An 18,198-nucleotide genomic window follows, 5' to 3' on the forward strand; every position below is an offset into this window, starting at 1 on the left:
CCATGCGTAAGACGGATACCATTCCAAAATATCAAACATGCTGAACGTTAATACCTAATCAAGTTTTCACTTCTGCCGGCCGCGGCACTCCCGGAGTGCAACCCGTCTTTTTTTTTATAGGATTTACTAATGCTTTATTAAAGATGATGAAAATGACAATCGAAAATCGGAACAGTACAAGAATGTTCATTATGGAAGTTAAAACTACCTACTACTAACCACAATAGTGTCGGTCATCACCGAATATTTTGAATAATTTGTCGAATCGATTAATCCTATTTGATTGTATATTTATGTATATAGGTCGGGGATAAACAGTTCATTGACCGTGAGTTTATCGTCCGCGAATTTTTAATCAATATATTCCAATACGTCACTCGCGACACTCGTGTTTTTTGGTTAAAAAAAATGTCTTACAAAATACAAAAAAATAGCCAAATAAAACAGTACATTATTACCAGTAGTCTATAGGTAAATTAAAAAATGTAGCCATGAGATATATATTCTAAAGATATTCTAATTATAAAATCAACCAACCTTCAAAAAATTCAATCAAGAATTCAAGAGCAATGAACCATCTTTGTTCTAACGTTCTAACTCCGGTTTAACTGAACATAATATTGTAATACCATGGACTAATAGAATAATACTGTGACGTAAACAACATCGCTAGACAAAACAACATGTTTAAAAAATAAATAATAATAAAATATTTGATGTAAATTATTTAACCGCCAACACGCTTGCGGCTTGAGTCACGGGCACGGTTCGCCCGCGTGGTCGTCTATCAGGCCGTTATAATTTATTTGGCTAAGTGTAAACAAACAATGCTATTTATAATTTTGTATTGTACTGTATGTGAGGAAGAACTATCGTCTACTTAGTGTTCTTATTGGAATTACGACGTACATATTATGTAATTGTAACAGGTCGATGCCTGTACAATGTAGCCATGTTCTATATTTTTATTACAACAAATTAGAACATTGTACAAAAGTCGTGATCGGCAAAGTCAAAGATTTAAAGATAACACAGATAGGGAACTCGTTATTGATAAGTATAGCAACTGGCAACTTGTATTTCTATATTGACAACTTAAGTTACAATGAAACAATGAACTTCATCGGTTCGTCTCTGAAAATATTAGAATAAATTATTAAATTCCGATTAATGTTTCTACTTATAAAAGTTTATCATATTGTTATGCCCCATAATAAATGTATACATTCGATTATAATCATTATCTGTCCAACGATAGATTGTCCTTTATCGCGATAGATTAATCGATTTGCTTGGTGTTTTTAATGCAGCCACTTGGCTCTTGATAAACTGTAGTTGCTAGCATCATTCATTAATATTGATTGATAGATAAAGGACTTAACGTTAATGTTGGATAAGCTAGGATAAAGTTTGGATAAAGATAAATACAGACTTAGCGTTCTGCAAGATTTGTTTTAGTTTACAAAAATTCCCATAGGGTTGTCAACTCACAAAATTAGAGTTTTACCAACTACCAAAAATTACTAACTGTCAAGTTAAATTTTGGTACCATCAATTAGTCGCAAATCGCAATAGCAAATATAGTACGACATAAAAGAGATGAAATTAATTATTTTGGAACTAATTCGTTTTTCATTACCTGGCAACCCTGAATTGGCAATGTAGCTGTCAAGTTGAATAAAAATTTGTTGTTTTTTTCGTGAAGTGGAGAATTATTGAGATAAAATTGTTATTTAGAACAAGAAATTTAAATAAAAAAGGAGACATCATGAAAAAGGTTAAACGTAGCGGTGTCCGTGATGTGGTGTATAAAGTTTTTATTCGGTGTTTGTCCGAATTTCAAGCTGGAAATTTATTGACTGATTTGGAAAACGTTTACAAACGTACAGCAGAATATACCGGTGAGATTCCATTTATTTTTGCTCAATACTACGTAAAATAGAATATTCCATTAGTGACGAGTGTTTAATGTATGTATGTATGGCGATTATTACGTTTTCGCAATTTAATTTGAGGTTATTTGTATGTAAACAAAAACTAGTTTTTATAGTGCGACCAGCACAATTTGAGTCAAGAAGTTATATCCAATCCAACCAGCCTCAAATAAAGTACCTAGTTTAGATTTTACTACAAAGTATAGTGATAACTGTTTTCATACAGCTATCTATCTATTAATCAATCAAAACATAAGAAAAAAATCATATTTACTGTATCATATTTACAGATACTGAAGATGCCCAGTACCCTCTTGCCAGTACTTCGAAACAGAGTGATGATCAGTCCTTTGAAGGAGTAGAATATTTAGATTTTGATGAATTATATTAATGTACAAAATTTATCTACAAAAAAAATAAAAATATGTGGTTTTCAAATCGCCTTGTTTTTTTCTACCCGACGGACCCAGAAAGAGGGTAATGTGTTTGAGCTGCATGTATGCTTGTTTGTTTGTATGTTTGATTCTATGTGCGCCTCTGCAGTCTAAACACTTGACCGATTTTTATAAAATAACTAATTCCAAATACATTAATAAGTAAAATTTGACCTAGGTAGGTCAATTAAAATACTAATGTATTTTTGTCTTAAATTTACACTATTGCTACAATGAAACAATTATAACGGTTTAAATCGCGGTATTTATTTTAGATTATATTATATAGATTTTTGGATTTTTATTCTATAGTATCAAGATCGCTTGCGTCGCAGTATCAGTGTTGCTATATGAGCGACGGTGGCGCCCTCATTTATTTTCATCTCTTTTGTGTCGCACTGTACGTCAGATGTTCTAAATTCATAGATTTTATTTATGGTAGAATGCAGATTATTCCAAAACAGTAGATATGTTTCATCGCGATATACGTGGAGTACGGAGCAATCTTTACAAAGAGAGAGTCGAATTCCTACCAAGTACCAATTAGTTTAAAATATAACATAAAAAAATGTCTGTGTGTACTAGTGTACACACGTAAGAAGTGAAACTTCTTTATGACCTTAAAAATGTCACGAGTATGGCGTAACGCAAAAATGTCACGCGTACGGCGTAACGCAAAAATGTCACGCGTACGGCGTAACGCAAAAATGTTACACTAAATTTTTGTCCAACCCCGATAAAGAAGTTTCACTTCAAAAAAAATCATAAAAGAAACATTATATTTCTGTTTGTCCTAATTTTATGTATGTAGTTACTATTTTTCTATTAAATGTGGTATTATTTAAATTTTAATCTACCTAAAGTCTAACCTTCCTTTTTATTATATCCGCATTATTTTGCTAAAAAGTAAAAACCAATGCTTGGTCGGCTTATAGTCGGCCATATGTACTTACTACTTAGGTACAACAAAAAGTATTTTCTTTTTATAATGTTGAGTTCTTAATTCTTATCTTGAAATGATTTAACGAATATTGACTCCCATGAGTGACATGGTAACATTTTTATCTTCTTAATATATACAGGGTGTCCCACTATTGGTATACTAAGCGCGAAGGGACTTGTAGTTTGGCATACACTGATCACGTAAAAAATACTTAAACAACAAAATTACGCCAAAAATGTTTGCTTACTTTTTCCTTAAAATCCATGTTTTCGTCTCTAGCTTCACGCAGCCGGCAAATACCGCTTCGCTAATGTGAGCATTTGGTCTATGAAAATATAATTTTAAACGATAGCTCACGTGCGGGTGGTAAAGTCTTAGATCATTAAGTAATGATCTAAGGGTAAAGTTGAGCGGGTTACTTGTTAGGGGTGTACACAAAGAGTTTTAAGAATTCATCATTTACGTACTCAGCGTATGCAAAACTATTACCTCCTTGGGACTTAGTATACCGATGCTGGGACACCCTGTATAAATCTCGTGTCACAATGTTTGTCCTCAATGGACTCCTAAACCACTTAACCGATTATAATAAAATTCGCACACCATGTGCAGTTCGATCCAACTTGAGAGATAGGATAGTTTAAACATGTAGGTACCACGGGCGAAGCCGGGGCGGGCCGCTAGTAAGTATTATAATTTATAAGTAATGGACATGTAATGGACTTTGGTAGTTACAATGATACTAATTATTATTCATAGTTTACAATTTTTAACGATGGTTATTGTCTTTTTTGTTTCAATAGATATTTATTTACATAACATTGTTAGTTTTCCATTTGTTAAAAATAATAATTTGAATATTGTGTTTTACAATTGCACATAATTCTTTACGAGTTACATAATACATAAAAATGAATATAAAATGCAGTTACCACCGGTTTTGTGTTACCCATAAAGATAATTATAATATTATCTCTTGCGTTACAAAGGTCGCGGTATCATTGTTTCTGTAAAAGTTGTCGCGGTCAGTGAAATGAATTAGCAACCATTATTAAATGTATCATAATTATAAAGGAAAATTTAAATCACCCATTGAGGTCTTTCCATAAGCTGGTATTTGTGTAAGACATATTTTCCAATCGTTTCACTATATACAAAATAAGAATATGGACCATAAATAAATAAATAATTCTTAGGTAATAAATAATTCTACATGTAGACTATAAAAAAAATTCACTAGTAAAATCTCATTAAGTAATATGTAAATCACAGAACAGAAATTCAAATCCTTTGATTAATTAAAACATTGCCAATGCAAAGACGGATCTTATTCACAGTTACAATAAAATCTGTATATCTATCCCACTACCTATATGTAACAATTACTTACTAATAGTGTAAAACAAAGTCGTTTTCTCTGTCCCCTATGTATGCTTAAATCTGTTTTTTTAATAAATTGAGTGATTCAAGAGCAAGGTTTTAGTAGGTATATATTTATTAGGATTTAGAAAAAGCGGGCGAAGTCGCGGGCGGAAAGACTACAAAACTATTAAATGTCCTACCTGACTAGGTAATTAAGCATATTAATTTCAATCTACCTACCTATATAAAATGCGGTTTTTCCCACATATCTTGACAACTCATCTCCTACGTACATACCATGTGAATAAATATGCGATATTATAAGGGCTTATCCGCATCATCGTCTACAAAAACGAAATATTTTTTTGGAATGTTATAGTGTTATGCTTAACTATCTGAAAACTATATTAAATTGCCTACCCATTTTTCTATCCTACTAATAATATTATAAATGCGAAAGTTTGTGAGGAAGTGTGTGTGTGTTTGTTACTCTTTTACGCAAATACTACTTGACCGACTACCGATTACAATGAAATTTAGTACACATATAGAGGGTAACTTGGATTAACACATAGGATAGGTTTTATCTCGGAAATCCAACGGGAACGGGAACTATGCGGGTTTTCTTTGAAAACGTGTGCGAAGCCGCGGGCGGAAAGCTAGTAATGTATAAAATTGAGGCGCGCGCCGGCTGCTAAAATAAAAGAGTATTTATGTAATAATAAAATGCATCTTTTCTACCTAAATTATTTTTAAATTTTTAAACTTCAAACATATAGATTATAGATAATAATAGTTAGATAGTTTATATACATAGGTACATACGACACACAACAGCAATCTCATATACATCTCTAATCTTATATAAGTATAAAATTCTCGTGTCACAATGTTAGTCTGCATACTCCTCCGAAACGGGTGGACCGATTCTCATGAAATTTTCTGTGCATATCGGGTAAGTCTGAGAATCGGCCAACATCTATTTTTCATATGTACCACGGGCGAAGCCGGGGCGGACCGCTAGTCTCTATATATTATATCAGTCTCAATAAGCAATAATAATAATTATCGTTTGTCCATATCAACTTTACGATGTAAAACGAATAAAGACATAAAATAACTACCTTCACACGACAACAGCACGTGTTTCAAATAGGTTAGGTACAATTAAAATAATCTTTGGTTAATGTTAATGTTAATTGATATCATGGTCATGTAAAAACATACAAAACTTATCGATTTTATATATTATAGTTAGACATAAAATTGCAATAACAATACAAACGTGTTATGTTAAATGTTTATATTTCATTGTTACATACCTACTCGTTGTTGGAAATTCTTATGCTCTTGCCTCTTCTGGTGCAAACCTTCAGAACTCCTCAAGTGGGCGCCACAATATTTTCGACCGGGGTGTCACCGTGTCAGTGGCCCTTTACACCGGCACTGCAGCTTCTTTAGAAATTCAAATTATTTATTCTATCTAAATCTTATATACTTACTTAGGTACCTATCAATTCTAAAGAATTTATTCATACCTACCTACATAACTACTTATTAGCTCCCTTACGAATATATTTAAATCTTGTGGTAGGTACTTACTAGAATTTCTTGTCTAATGTTCCGGTGTTTTTAAATACATATACACATGGACGTATAAAAAAAGACGGACGGTATATCGCCTAGAAACATTGAGTGAAGCCTAGTAATGGCGGCGAGACATCCATGTGTGTGTGCCATGTTGCCATGGCAACACTATGGCAACAGCTGTCCTGATGACAATGGCGGCTGTATTTTTTTCTATAAATTTTGCCGTAATAATTTTGTCATTAAAACATAAAAGAAATAACTTGCTTCCCTGTGGAATGTAATCCCTTGTGTTTTGTTATTTAAAATTGTACTGTTGCGACTTGCGACACCATTTAACCACGCAAGACGGCATTTTAAATATTTTTTGTGAAACAGTGACGCAGGTCGCAGTTAATCAGTCGGTAGTTCACGACGTAATGGCGGCCGACTAGCTTACTATGGTGAGAGTGTGTGCGTGTTTATTGTCTTTACACGATCGCTAGCTTACTATGGTGGCTTCACGTTGCTTGTTCGTAATACGGCGTCCGTCTTTTTTTATACGTCCATGCATATACATATCTATTGATCGAACCCAATGAAAAAGAATGATCAAATTTTAATTTCTTTTGAATATCACAAAACAATACATAAATTAACTAGGTTCGAAAAGTTTTTAGGTAACTTTCAAGTTTCAACACAGAATAAGAAAAAAGCGGGAAGCAAAAAGAAAAAAAAAACGATAGGTACAGAACATAAACTGTTCTAATTATTGATATAGTTCCATAATGTGATGTATTTCTTATCTATATTGTCGATGGTCAACAAGCAAGGCACGTGAGTAATAATTTTGTCATTAAAACAACATTGACGTAAGTCAAAGAGTAAAGTAATACATATGGCGTAAGTTTAATTTGATATTATTGCTATAAAATAAATTATAAATTAATATAATATTTTTTTTACGTTGTTGATAAATTATTAAGATAAATATGCAAATTCATGTTTTAAAGAATTAAGTTTATCATAGAGCTTTCTGGATCTTTCTAGATTTGAGCATATTGTCCGTAAGTTTTAAAAATGATTATTTGAAAAAAACTGAGGTAATTGAGTCACATTAAAAAAAAATTAAGTGTGAAGATTAATCATAATATATAATAGGCGATATTTACATTATATGTATAATACCCTGACTCCTCAGGATTAAAAACATTAATGTAGGTAGGTGTTACTCCTCTTTGTGCAGTATTACAAATTAAAAAACAATTAAGTACTTACCTACCGGTTATTCCTTCATTAAGTTTTCATCAGCGCGGTAATTCCATTAATCAATAAAATATATTATCACAAAATTATTTTAATTTGCATAATATGATTAGGTATAAAAGATTATAAATGAAGAATTATCAAAACTTTCCTTATCATTTTCTGAATTATTTTTTCAGTACTTTCATGAATTGAAGACCCATATTCAATTCACTAGTACATATTCTATTGTAAAATTTTTATAACACAACTTTCAGCAATTTTTATTAGGTAGGTACTAGGTACTACCATGTACTACTTAACTGGTCGTAAATAAAAGCACAAAGCATTTTTTTCAATGACAAATCAATTTTACATAAAAAAACCCACATTTTGAAAAATCTCACGTGAGATTGGGGCTCGGAAAACACCTCAAGTAATTTATGGACGCTCCCTTCACAGCGTTTTTAATGTAAGCACACCGTACAATGCTAATTATAATGAATTTAGCATGGACGTATAAAAAAAGACGGACGGTATATCGCCTAAACATTGAGTGAAGCCTAGTAATGGCGGCGAAACATCCATGTGTGTGTGCCATGTTGCCATGGCAACAGCTGTGTTGATGACAATGGCGGCTGTATTTTTTTCTATAAATTTTGCCGTAATAATTTTGTCATTTAAACATAAAAGAAATAACTTGCTTACCTGTGGAATGTAATCCCTTGTGATTTGTTATTTAAAATTGTACTGTTGCGACACCATTTAACCACGCAAGACGGCATTATAAATATTTTTTGTGAAACAGTGACGCAGTTAATCAGTCGGTAGTTCACGACGTAATGGCGGCCGACTAGCTTACTATGGTGAGAGTGTGTGCGTGTTTATTGTCTTTACACGATCGCTAGCTTACTATGGTGGCTTCACGTTGTTAGTTCGTAATACGGCGTCCGTCTTTTTTTATACGTCCATGGAATTTAGATAGTAAACAAAAATCATTGCTAAATAATGATGGAAACTCTATTCAAATTTAAAATATGTATTCTGAGTGCCGACGTAATCTAAGTAGTACATAGAGTAAAAAGGGGGCATAAAGTACAGAAAACTAATAATGATAAACGATGATTAACCCTCTTCCCACTAAAAACGTAGTAAATATAATACAATAAGTATATCCTTCATTTTATTAACTATTATAATTATTAATTATAATATGTATTATGTAAATATCATCTCCATACGTGGGGAATATATCTTATGTCCATCTACATAGATATAATTTAACAAAATCAAATAACTAATAAAAATGTTATCGCTAACAAGATTAATCTATGTTACTATACATATACTATGTACTAGATACTATATCAGTACGTATTCTGAATGTTTTCCCGATTATAAAACAATATAATATAATCTGAGTACATATATCTATATAAACAATAATTTACTAATATCATCGCGTACATTCACTCTGGCTATCATACGGTAGACTCGTGATATCGGAAACTCGATAACCCATCTACATAATATAGGCTATGCAACTTGTTTCAATAACTTTGCATTATTTATGCATTATGTACCTGTCTATCCAAAGAATATTTTCTCTTGCCTCCCATTAAAAAAAAACGTTTTGTCTTACCGCTATGACGTCACGAAACATGGTCGGTTTGAGCGTTGGTAATTAACTTGAAATGCCGGTTAAAATAAACTACATCAACAAAATTACTAGACGTCCCACATGAAAACGCCTACCGTCTGACTGAATATTTGAGGATATTACGTCCTACACATTGTACCTAATAACAAATGACTATCTTCATTGTAATAATGAACTGGAATCAGGATAGTCTTATCGAATCCTTAATTAAAAATAACCGATTTCCTGTATTAGATAAAATTAAATAAATAATACGTCACAGGTGAAATTGTATCTTCCGGCTTCCCTTCTTTCTTCCTTTCTTCCACGGCTTCCACGATTATATACTATAACACGGAAATAAATGAAAAATCTCACTTATTAATAGTGAGGGTAGACTGGTATGAATGCGAAATAATCAATAGAGAATTTGTTTTTTTCCTTTCGTGGGTACGGTACGGCCACCACAGACTACTAAAAACTACCTAGCTGTACGTAATATAATATAAATTCACTGCTGTTTATAAACAAGATGAGAATAAAAGGCAAAAAGCTGATATTTGTTTATGTATTCATAAATGATTCATCAAGTAAAAATTCCAAAATTAGTATTTAGTAATTATTATCTTTACATAAAATAAAAACTTCCATCAAAGCGTAGACGGAGAATCCAATAGACACCGGCAATGCGTGTCGCAGAAAGGGATAGAAAAGATTACGTCACAATATTTAGGGTTACCATATGAGGGAAAATTTACCCCACAATTTGTAAGATACAAATCTCTCAATATCATTATTCACATAAGTGGATAATAATGAGATATCCACATAATGATATTATGTAGATACATACTTACATTTCTATACTTAATATTATAAAGAGGAAAGGTTTGTAATTATGTATGTATGTATGGTTTTCACGCATAAACTACTGGACCGATTTCAAAAATTCTTTCACCATTAGAAAGCTGCATCTTCACTGAGCAACATAGGCTATATTGCATTTTCAAAAAAATTAGAGATCCTTACCAAAAATGCAATAATGTATCCTTAATAAAAATTCTGTCATCGCGTGCGCTGCGGAATCTATTGAAGATAGAACAAAAAAATGTTCTACGGTATTATAGAATGGATCAATATCTACAAGAAAGTCCGCGATATTCCATTCAAAAGATATAACGAATTTTTAAAAGTGTCAATTTACAGAAAATAGTAGGTATACTGTATAATTCAATGAGGAGGCGTAGTACGGGACGGGGTGAAGGTGAGTAGGGAAGGGATATTCGCAGGAACTACTTTGAAAATCCGATTTGAAAAATTCTTTCAGTGTTAGATAGCCCATTGATCGAGGAAGGCTATATTGTACCGTAACACTAAGACCAACAGGAGTGGAGACACGCGGGTGAAACCGCGGAGCGCAGCTAGTATATAATAAACATATTACTTTTAGATGGGTAATACATATTATGTATTTACACATACCTATGTATTATATAATATGTACATATATCATTATCATAATCCCATATGAATATGTGTATGTAATGATAATGCAGATGAAAACTCGATTGTTTATTATTTTTTATAAAATAAAATAAATAAAATAATGTTTATTTTCGTAAATTAACAGATACACACTTTAATTATATTGACCAACCCGCGAAGGCGCAAAAAAAACGAAATTTACTTAATAATAATTTATTGTAATAAAAAAATTACATTTAAATTATCTCTAACTTAATTAACTACGTCCCTCCGGTTCAATGTTGGAACCAAGAGCGTCCATTGACTTCGGCAGGGCAGCGTTGCGGTGGTGGTGATTGCCGTAATACTTTCTGGAACCGCAGGTGTGCGCGATGTCGCAATCGTTACTGGGTACAAGTCCTTACTGGGTGGCCTTATGCATCTTCCTATAATCAATGCGTGTTATATGTACTTAACAAAAAGTTAACAAAAAACTAGAAATTTCTAAGAAAAAAATTTTTCAAGTTAACAAAACACTAGAAATTTCTAGTTTTTTGTTCAAGTTACTTAACTTGAAAAAATATTATAAACAAAGTATTAACATTTTTTAAACTTTTATGGCGCGATCTTGTTAAGTATATTTATATGAAGGGCTCCAAAAAGTGAAATATTTTACCGACAATTATTTTAACATTTTTTAATGTGCAATAAGGACGGAAGTTCAAAAAAATTTCGTTAGATATTAACATTTGTCTATAAATGTAAAATAATATATATATAATAAAATAATATAATAATAAAATGTCTATAAAAGTAATAAAATGCACAAAATAATGTTTTTCTACAGGTGATTAAATTTTAAAAACATAAAACATAATATAAAAGTTGAGACTTTAAATGATAAGATTAATATGCCACTAAATATTTACCAGAATAGGTACAGCATAAGGATATAGCATTGTAAGTTTTTTCTTTTGGATCAACATTTTTTTCTCAAAATGGTTGCTGCAAATTTTTGATGACGGTTTTGGTTTCCAAGCTGTTCGTCCTGTAGCTACAATCCAAATTTTTCGTAAATTATCCGGTCCAGGAAAACTGGAAAAAGCCATTGAATATTTCAGATATTTAATTAAATACACACTGCAGAATATATATTATTACTAGCGGTCCGCCCCGGCTTCGCCCGTGGTACCTACATGTTTTTAACTATCCTATCTCTCAAGTTGGATCGAACTGCACATGGTGTGCGAATTTTATTATAATCGGTTAAGTGGTTTAGGAGTCCATTGAGGACAAACATTGTGACACGAGATTTATATATATTAAGATTTCCCATAATAGTGGGTAACAATTTGTAGAAAAGTTGGCAACACAAAATTTTTTAGGTTAAAATTTATAATTGTTATTTTTGTGGTTTTTAAACAATGTATTCAAGTCAACAGCACGTGATACACAATATATTAACACGCTAAAGTATCATGAAGGCCTATTAACTGATAAAGAGTTGTATACTTACGAGTGAAAAGACAATCCAGGCATTTTCGTTCCACTATCACTTTTACACCCTTTAACACTACACCGCACCATGGTATTATTTTATAAGGTATTAACGGTAAGTTTAAATTATGCAAAACCAAACACAATGAATTACTTCTAACTTATAACATGTAAAAACTATATTTTTAGGGAAGACGATAGTTAGCTGTCAAACTTTGTTTAGCAAAGTAGGTTTCTTTTCTTGAAAAAAGTGGCACGCTGGGTGAAACAAAAAATTTTATCGTTCTCTCTCATTTCTTTACACAACACCGGCATAAGTTGCTCTTTTTCTTGTGTGAATGCGACATAAGATATCAATTTGTCTATTGGTTTCTCTGTCTACGCATCAAAGTCTTAAGTCAATGTGACATACACTGAATTGATTAAAATCGGCTGACCGCTGACACTTGACAGTCGCGAATAAGTATACAAGTGATACGGCTGTGAGTTGTATTAAAGCAGTGAATTAAATTAATAAATTATAATTAATTAGTTATATTATCATAGACTTTTGCGAATAAAGTTAGTGGTTACAATGGATCTAGAAGATAATCGTGCTGAAGGCTGGAAATATTTAAATAAACAGTATTTCGGTGATGGTTTGTATAATTTGAGATCAATCAAAAAGTGGAAAGGTGTAATCAAGGAATTTATGAATATCAAGGACATGTGTTGGAAATATTTAGATTCCTCGTCAATCCGTCTTGATATGACTACGAGATTTTATATGAAAATTGTTGTTTTCATTACGATACACGTTTAGACTTTGATATGATTAAGGCGTTCGAATAATAGAGACGGGGTCAAAAAGGTGTTCTATCTGCTTCTTATATACAACAATATTGGCTTGTTGTCTTTATCGCTAATTACTCGTCATATAAACTATGTAATTAATCATGAATACTGCTTAGTCTGTATATGAAGATGGGTGTATGCTGATAATTGACTTATTGGTTGTTTTCATTTTAATAATTAGCATTTCATTAGTTTATTGATTATACTTTCCTAAACATACATACTCCATACTATGTACCTACAATTTACGGTACAATTTTGTATAATAGCCCTTGTTTAGGTTATTTTCAAGTGATTATTATCAAGGATTTTATTATATAATGGTTATCAATAAAGCAAACATAATTATATAGTACACAAGATAATTACTACCTTTTCGACATAATCTTGTGCATAGCATGTAGAACATTGCTGTGATTTAACTAATTTTCCTTGATTTCAATTCATCTATACTAATATTATAAAGCTGAAGAGTTTGTTTGTTTGAACGCACTAATCTCGGGAACTACTAGTCCGATTTGAAAAAATCTTTCGGTGTTAGATAGCCCATTTATCGAGGAGGGTTATAGGCTCTATATCATCTCGCTAAGACCAACAGAAGCGGAGCAATGCGGGTGAAACCGCGGGGCACAGCTAGTTTTCAATAAATTATTTTGAACCATCAAAGATTTTTATTGATCGCCAAATCTTAGTACTTATATAGGAACTTACTACACCCTTGAAGTTTAAAGAATCCATATTGTATTTAAAATCATATAAGATTGTATCACCATAAATGTATTTTCTTTCTTTCTTTCTTTCTTTCATAAAAGTACAGTAAAGTTTATTAAATTGAAAAATCTAGATTTTATTTGTATAAATATTAATTTAAATTTGTTTTAACTTTGGTAACTTTTTACAGTAAAAAAAATTTATTATAGAATTTTTTAATAGAGAAAAATACAAATCCCTAAAGGAAACTACAAATATACTAAATCATAATAAGGAATATTTTCAACGTTAGATTATTACAATAATACATAAGACTTAACACCTGTGAAATCTTATATATAAAAATGAATCGCAAAATGTGTTGGTAAGCGCATAACTCGAGAACGGCTGAACCGATTTCGATAATTCTTTTTTTATTACATTCCTTGAAGTACGAGGATGGTTTTTATGTAGAGAAAACGTAAACATGTACCACGGGCGAAGCCGGGGCGGACCGCTAGTAAGGAATATTTTCAACGTTAGATTATTACAATAATACATAAGACTTAACACCTGTCAAATGTGCTAATAAAATGTATATACTTAGTACTCACATCTAGGTATAGGATATAACTACTGCATACATAATGTAATTCAATATCAAAGTGATATTGTTTACTTGTGTATTTATTAATCTATATACAGGGTTACTTGTAAAACACCAGCAACCTCACAGGACAAGATAGCTAACATCATAAGTAACAACATTTGTTCTACGACTATTGGCATAACGCAATAAATTATTTTTAAATGATTTTTTAAGCTTTTATTGTACTCTCCTAACATTTGTAAGTCTATGTTCTATTCATTATCGAAAGGACGACGCGACGCCCCCTTCCCCCTCTCGTTCGCTTCTTGTTTATGTAATTTTTGGGATGCGCGTAGAGTTTATAATATTCAAACGGAAAATTAAATGAATATTTATTTTTGTATGAGAATAAAATCTAACAAATTATCCAAAGTCGTAAAACAAATGTTGTTACTTATGATTGCGCGAGGTTGCTGGTGTTTTACAAGTAACCCTGTATATAAAAAATGAAACCCGTTTTCCTTGGTCACAACATCACTCGTGAAGGGATGGTCTGATTTCAATAATTCTCTTTTTATAATATTCCTTGAAGTACGAGGATGGTTCTTATGGAAAGAAAACATAAACATATAATCAAATGTCGCTTAATCCATCAGGCCCCGGAATCACAGACACAATAGAAAATCTATTGTGACGTGGACCGATCGGGCTCAATGGGTTAAACATCAACCAATGTTACATAGAAATAACTGAAATAAAGAAAGGTTGATGCAAAAAAAAGGCTTGATGCATTCTGTTTCATTGTTTTTTAGTACTGATTACAAGAAAATTAACTATGTAAACTTAACTCTTCTTAACTTTCTGTACCTAAGCCATTACTAAAGTTAAAGATGAACCTGTATTAATATTTAACATACATATTATTAAATAGATTTTTTAAATTATTTATTTCATTCTCTCCTGAGGATCCCCACAGTTTAAACATTGTTTCCAGCAATATCACTACATAGTATAAAACAAAGTCGCTTTCTCTGTCCCTATGTCCCTATGTATGCTTAAATCTTTAAAACTACGCAACGCATTTTGATGCGTTTTAATAGATAGAGTGATTCAAGAGGAAGGTTTTAGTATATATAATTTATTATGTTTTAGACAAAGCGGGCGAAGCCGCGGGTGGAAAGCTAGTTATTAATGAACTGTTGCTCAAAAAATATACCAATAGACAATCAAACTTCTCTCCTGAGGAGCATCAACATATTTTAAACGAAGTTTCTAGCGTCATTAATAATCAACTGTTCAAAAAATACTTACCATGTCTCAACAATCGACAATCGAACAGATTTTAACTATGTATTTCTTCTTTCCAGGTGAAAGGGCCAACTATGTTAACATTCCCCATGTAATCGCGATGGTAGGGCTGCCTGCGCGCGGCAAGACGTATATCTCAAAGAAACTGTCACGGTACCTTAATTGGATTGGAATAAATACCAGGGGTAAGTTGTTATGTCGATAATAATTGTTTTGTCAAGTAAATTTAGTTTTAAAATCTTCTATTGAACAAGTTGAATTTTTGTTTAGGTACTATATAAAGGCCCAAATCATTACATAGTTTATTAAAACTAAATCGCTGCCTATCCGTCCCTGTTTTCTTTAATCTTCTAAACTATGCAACGGATTTTGATGCGTTTTTTTAATAAAAAGAGCTGTTCTGAAATATTTTTGTATATGATTTGTTAACTTTTAGACAACGCAGGTGAAGCCACGGGTGGAAAGCTAGTTAAATATATAGAGTCTATCATATTATGTTATATTGTATTACATAGATATTGATTTCCAGAAAGAATAAACAAGATTCAAGTTTCTGACTCAATAACTTGTTTTGTACAGTTCTTTGTCATAATATTATGATAATATAATATGATGTTACAAATGTATTTTGTAAAATTAAATTGTAAAACTGACATGATTAAAAAGAACAACTATGGAGTTTCTTGCCGGTTCTTCTCCGTAGATACTGCTTTCCGAATCGGTGGTAAATGTTAAAAATATGTAATGACGTTTCAAAAGTGCTTCTAGAAGAAATCTAATTGAATAAATAAATGTTTGAGTTTGAATACAGTGCTATCTAGTCAAAACATGCATTATTAAAATGAGATAATCAATACTTGAAGTACATACTGATAATCCAACAATAATGTGATAACGAAATTGGCAATGAATAAAAATAGAAACTACTTTACCCTCCCAATATTATTAATATTACTTATAAATTGCAAAAATAACTCTGTTTATCTGTCTATCCTTCACGCCTAAACTACTGAACCGATTTGGAAATTTGGGACTGGAACTATGCAGGCGGAAAGCTAGTTAAGAATAAAGAATGATCAAATTGAATAATAAATTTACAGTTTCTTAAAATATTAATAAATGCTATAAAACTTACTATTAAATATTTCAGTATTCAACCTCGGCGAGTACAGACGGCATGCGACCACCGCGTACACGAGTCATGAGTTCTTCCGCGCTGACAATAAAGAGGCGATGGCCATCAGACAGCAGTGTGCGTTGGACGCCTTGCATGATGTGTGCGAGTGGCTGGTCAAGGGGGGGGAGGTGGCTGTGAGTATCCTTACTAAGGCCATTCTCCCATTACGATACGCACAGGCACACACACATTTGTTTGTAGGCTCGCACACTACGCTACCGGTACAATGTATGTGAGATATTCTGCGGCGACTAGTCTCCGAGACTTGCAGACTTGTAGTTGAATCGCCTGTGCGTATCGCAATGGGAGAATGGCCTAAGTAATTATCTTAATGTGAATTTGATAGGTTTTCTTACAAGTCGAAGTCGACTGATTTTATTTTTATTGCTGTTGAATCTTGGGTGTTAAGACTAGAATAATTTTTAATTAATCGACTTCAAAAAAGGAGGAGGTTATCAATTCGGCCGGTATATTTTTTTATGTATGTTCATGAATATATAATTACTTATTTAGAATTAAAAATATGTTACTGCTCCTTTTTTCATTTATGTTGTTTCTATCAGGATGGTATAGGTGATGGAGAAGGTGCATTTCACATGTAGTCAATAAATTGTAAAAAAACATCTGATATAGATGAGTAGGAGATATCCTGCTAGACCCAAATAATTTCGGCAGTTCAACGTCAGTTAGCCAGTCAAATACCAACCATAATGACCAAAATAGTAGACATCACCATATAAAAGAAAATGTGTGCGTGTACTAGTGTGTACACACGTAAGAAGTGAAACTTCTTTATGACCTTATTTTTCAAAAAAATAATTTACTATATGCAACTTTACAGAAATACGTCGAATCACGTGTGGTAGGGATAAGAAAAAGATGGTGCGTAACGGAAAAATGTCACGCGTAACGAAAAAATGTTACACTATTTTTTTTCCAACCCCGATAAAGAAGTTTCACTTCAAAAAAAAAATTGCTTTATTTTTTGTGTATTTTTCTATCTCTCAAAACTTTAAATAGCAATTACCTCTTTCCAGGTGTTCGACGCGACAAACTCAACGATGGAGCGGCGGCGGATGATCCGTGACATCGTTGTTCACAAAATGGGCTTTAAACTCTTCTTTGTGGAGTCTATCTGTGACGACCCTAGGATCATTGAGCAGAATATTATGGTGAGTATGGGAAATTGAACCTTATGTAAAGGATATAGATGCGAATATGGTTTGGATATTTAATGCTATAAAACATAAAAAAAATCTGACAAATCTTCAAACACTTTTATGTGTACTAAGGTTAATTAAATAAAAATATGTAAGTAAACTATTGTCTTTTTTATTACCATGAAAGTCATTGGTGAATAAAATATTCCTACAAATATGTATTGGTAATAAATAAAAAAAAATGTTTATAAAATATCAAAAATCTAAAACATCTTATTTATCAAAAAAAAGACGTGTGGCACTCGGGGACTGCCGCGGTAAAGCTATTGCATGCTATGCCTTCAAGCCTCACCTCC

General features: G+C 32.1%; 2 protein-coding genes across 7 annotated transcripts in view; one reads left to right on the forward strand and one right to left on the reverse strand.

Moving 5' to 3' along the window:
• Positions 1-18,198, forward strand: part of Pfrx (6-phosphofructo-2-kinase/fructose-2,6-biphosphatase) — a 30,262-nt gene that overhangs the window by 4,588 nt on the left and 7,476 nt on the right. For 5 of the 6 annotated variants that reach the window (XR_016457377.1, XR_016457378.1, XM_090108413.1 and 2 more), the window contains exons 2-4: positions 15,565-15,690; positions 16,656-16,816; positions 17,720-17,854. Coding sequence is in view for 4 of the 6 variants with exons in the window: in XM_090108413.1 (XP_089964539.1) it covers positions 15,565-15,690; positions 16,656-16,816; positions 17,720-17,854 (422 nt within the window). In the remaining 2 variants the exon portion in view is untranslated. Of the gene's footprint in view, positions 1-12,537; positions 12,723-15,564; positions 15,691-16,655; positions 16,817-17,719; positions 17,855-18,198 lie in introns of those variants that run through there. The other variant, XM_090108416.1, reaches the window with a different exon arrangement.
• LOC149903652 (THAP domain-containing protein 6-like) lies at positions 10,760-12,468 on the reverse strand. The gene is made up of 3 exons (XM_090109050.1): positions 12,104-12,468; positions 11,517-11,682; positions 10,760-11,033 (listed from the first exon to the last, which is right to left on the reverse strand). Exons 1-3 carry the CDS (start codon positions 12,172-12,174, stop codon positions 11,022-11,024), a joined length of 249 nt encoding a protein of 82 aa, XP_089965176.1. The 5' UTR covers positions 12,175-12,468; the 3' UTR covers positions 10,760-11,021.

Source organism: Colias eurytheme, chromosome 13 (genome assembly GCF_061535395.1).
Source record: "Colias eurytheme isolate Ceu_HAF_F1 chromosome 13, ilColEury1 Martin Lab GWU primary, whole genome shotgun sequence".
Taxonomy (NCBI): Eukaryota; Metazoa; Arthropoda; class Insecta; order Lepidoptera; family Pieridae; genus Colias; species Colias eurytheme.

Coding starts and splice junctions, on each gene's coding strand:
- LOC149903652 (XM_090109050.1), bottom strand. CDS start 12,174: ATGGTGCGGTGTAGTGTTAAAGGGTGTAAAAGTGATAGTGGAACGAAA. Junction 11,683..12,103: donor CCTGGATTGTCTTTTCACTC/GTAAGTATACAA, acceptor GGCTTTTTCCAG/TTTTCCTGGACCGGATAATT.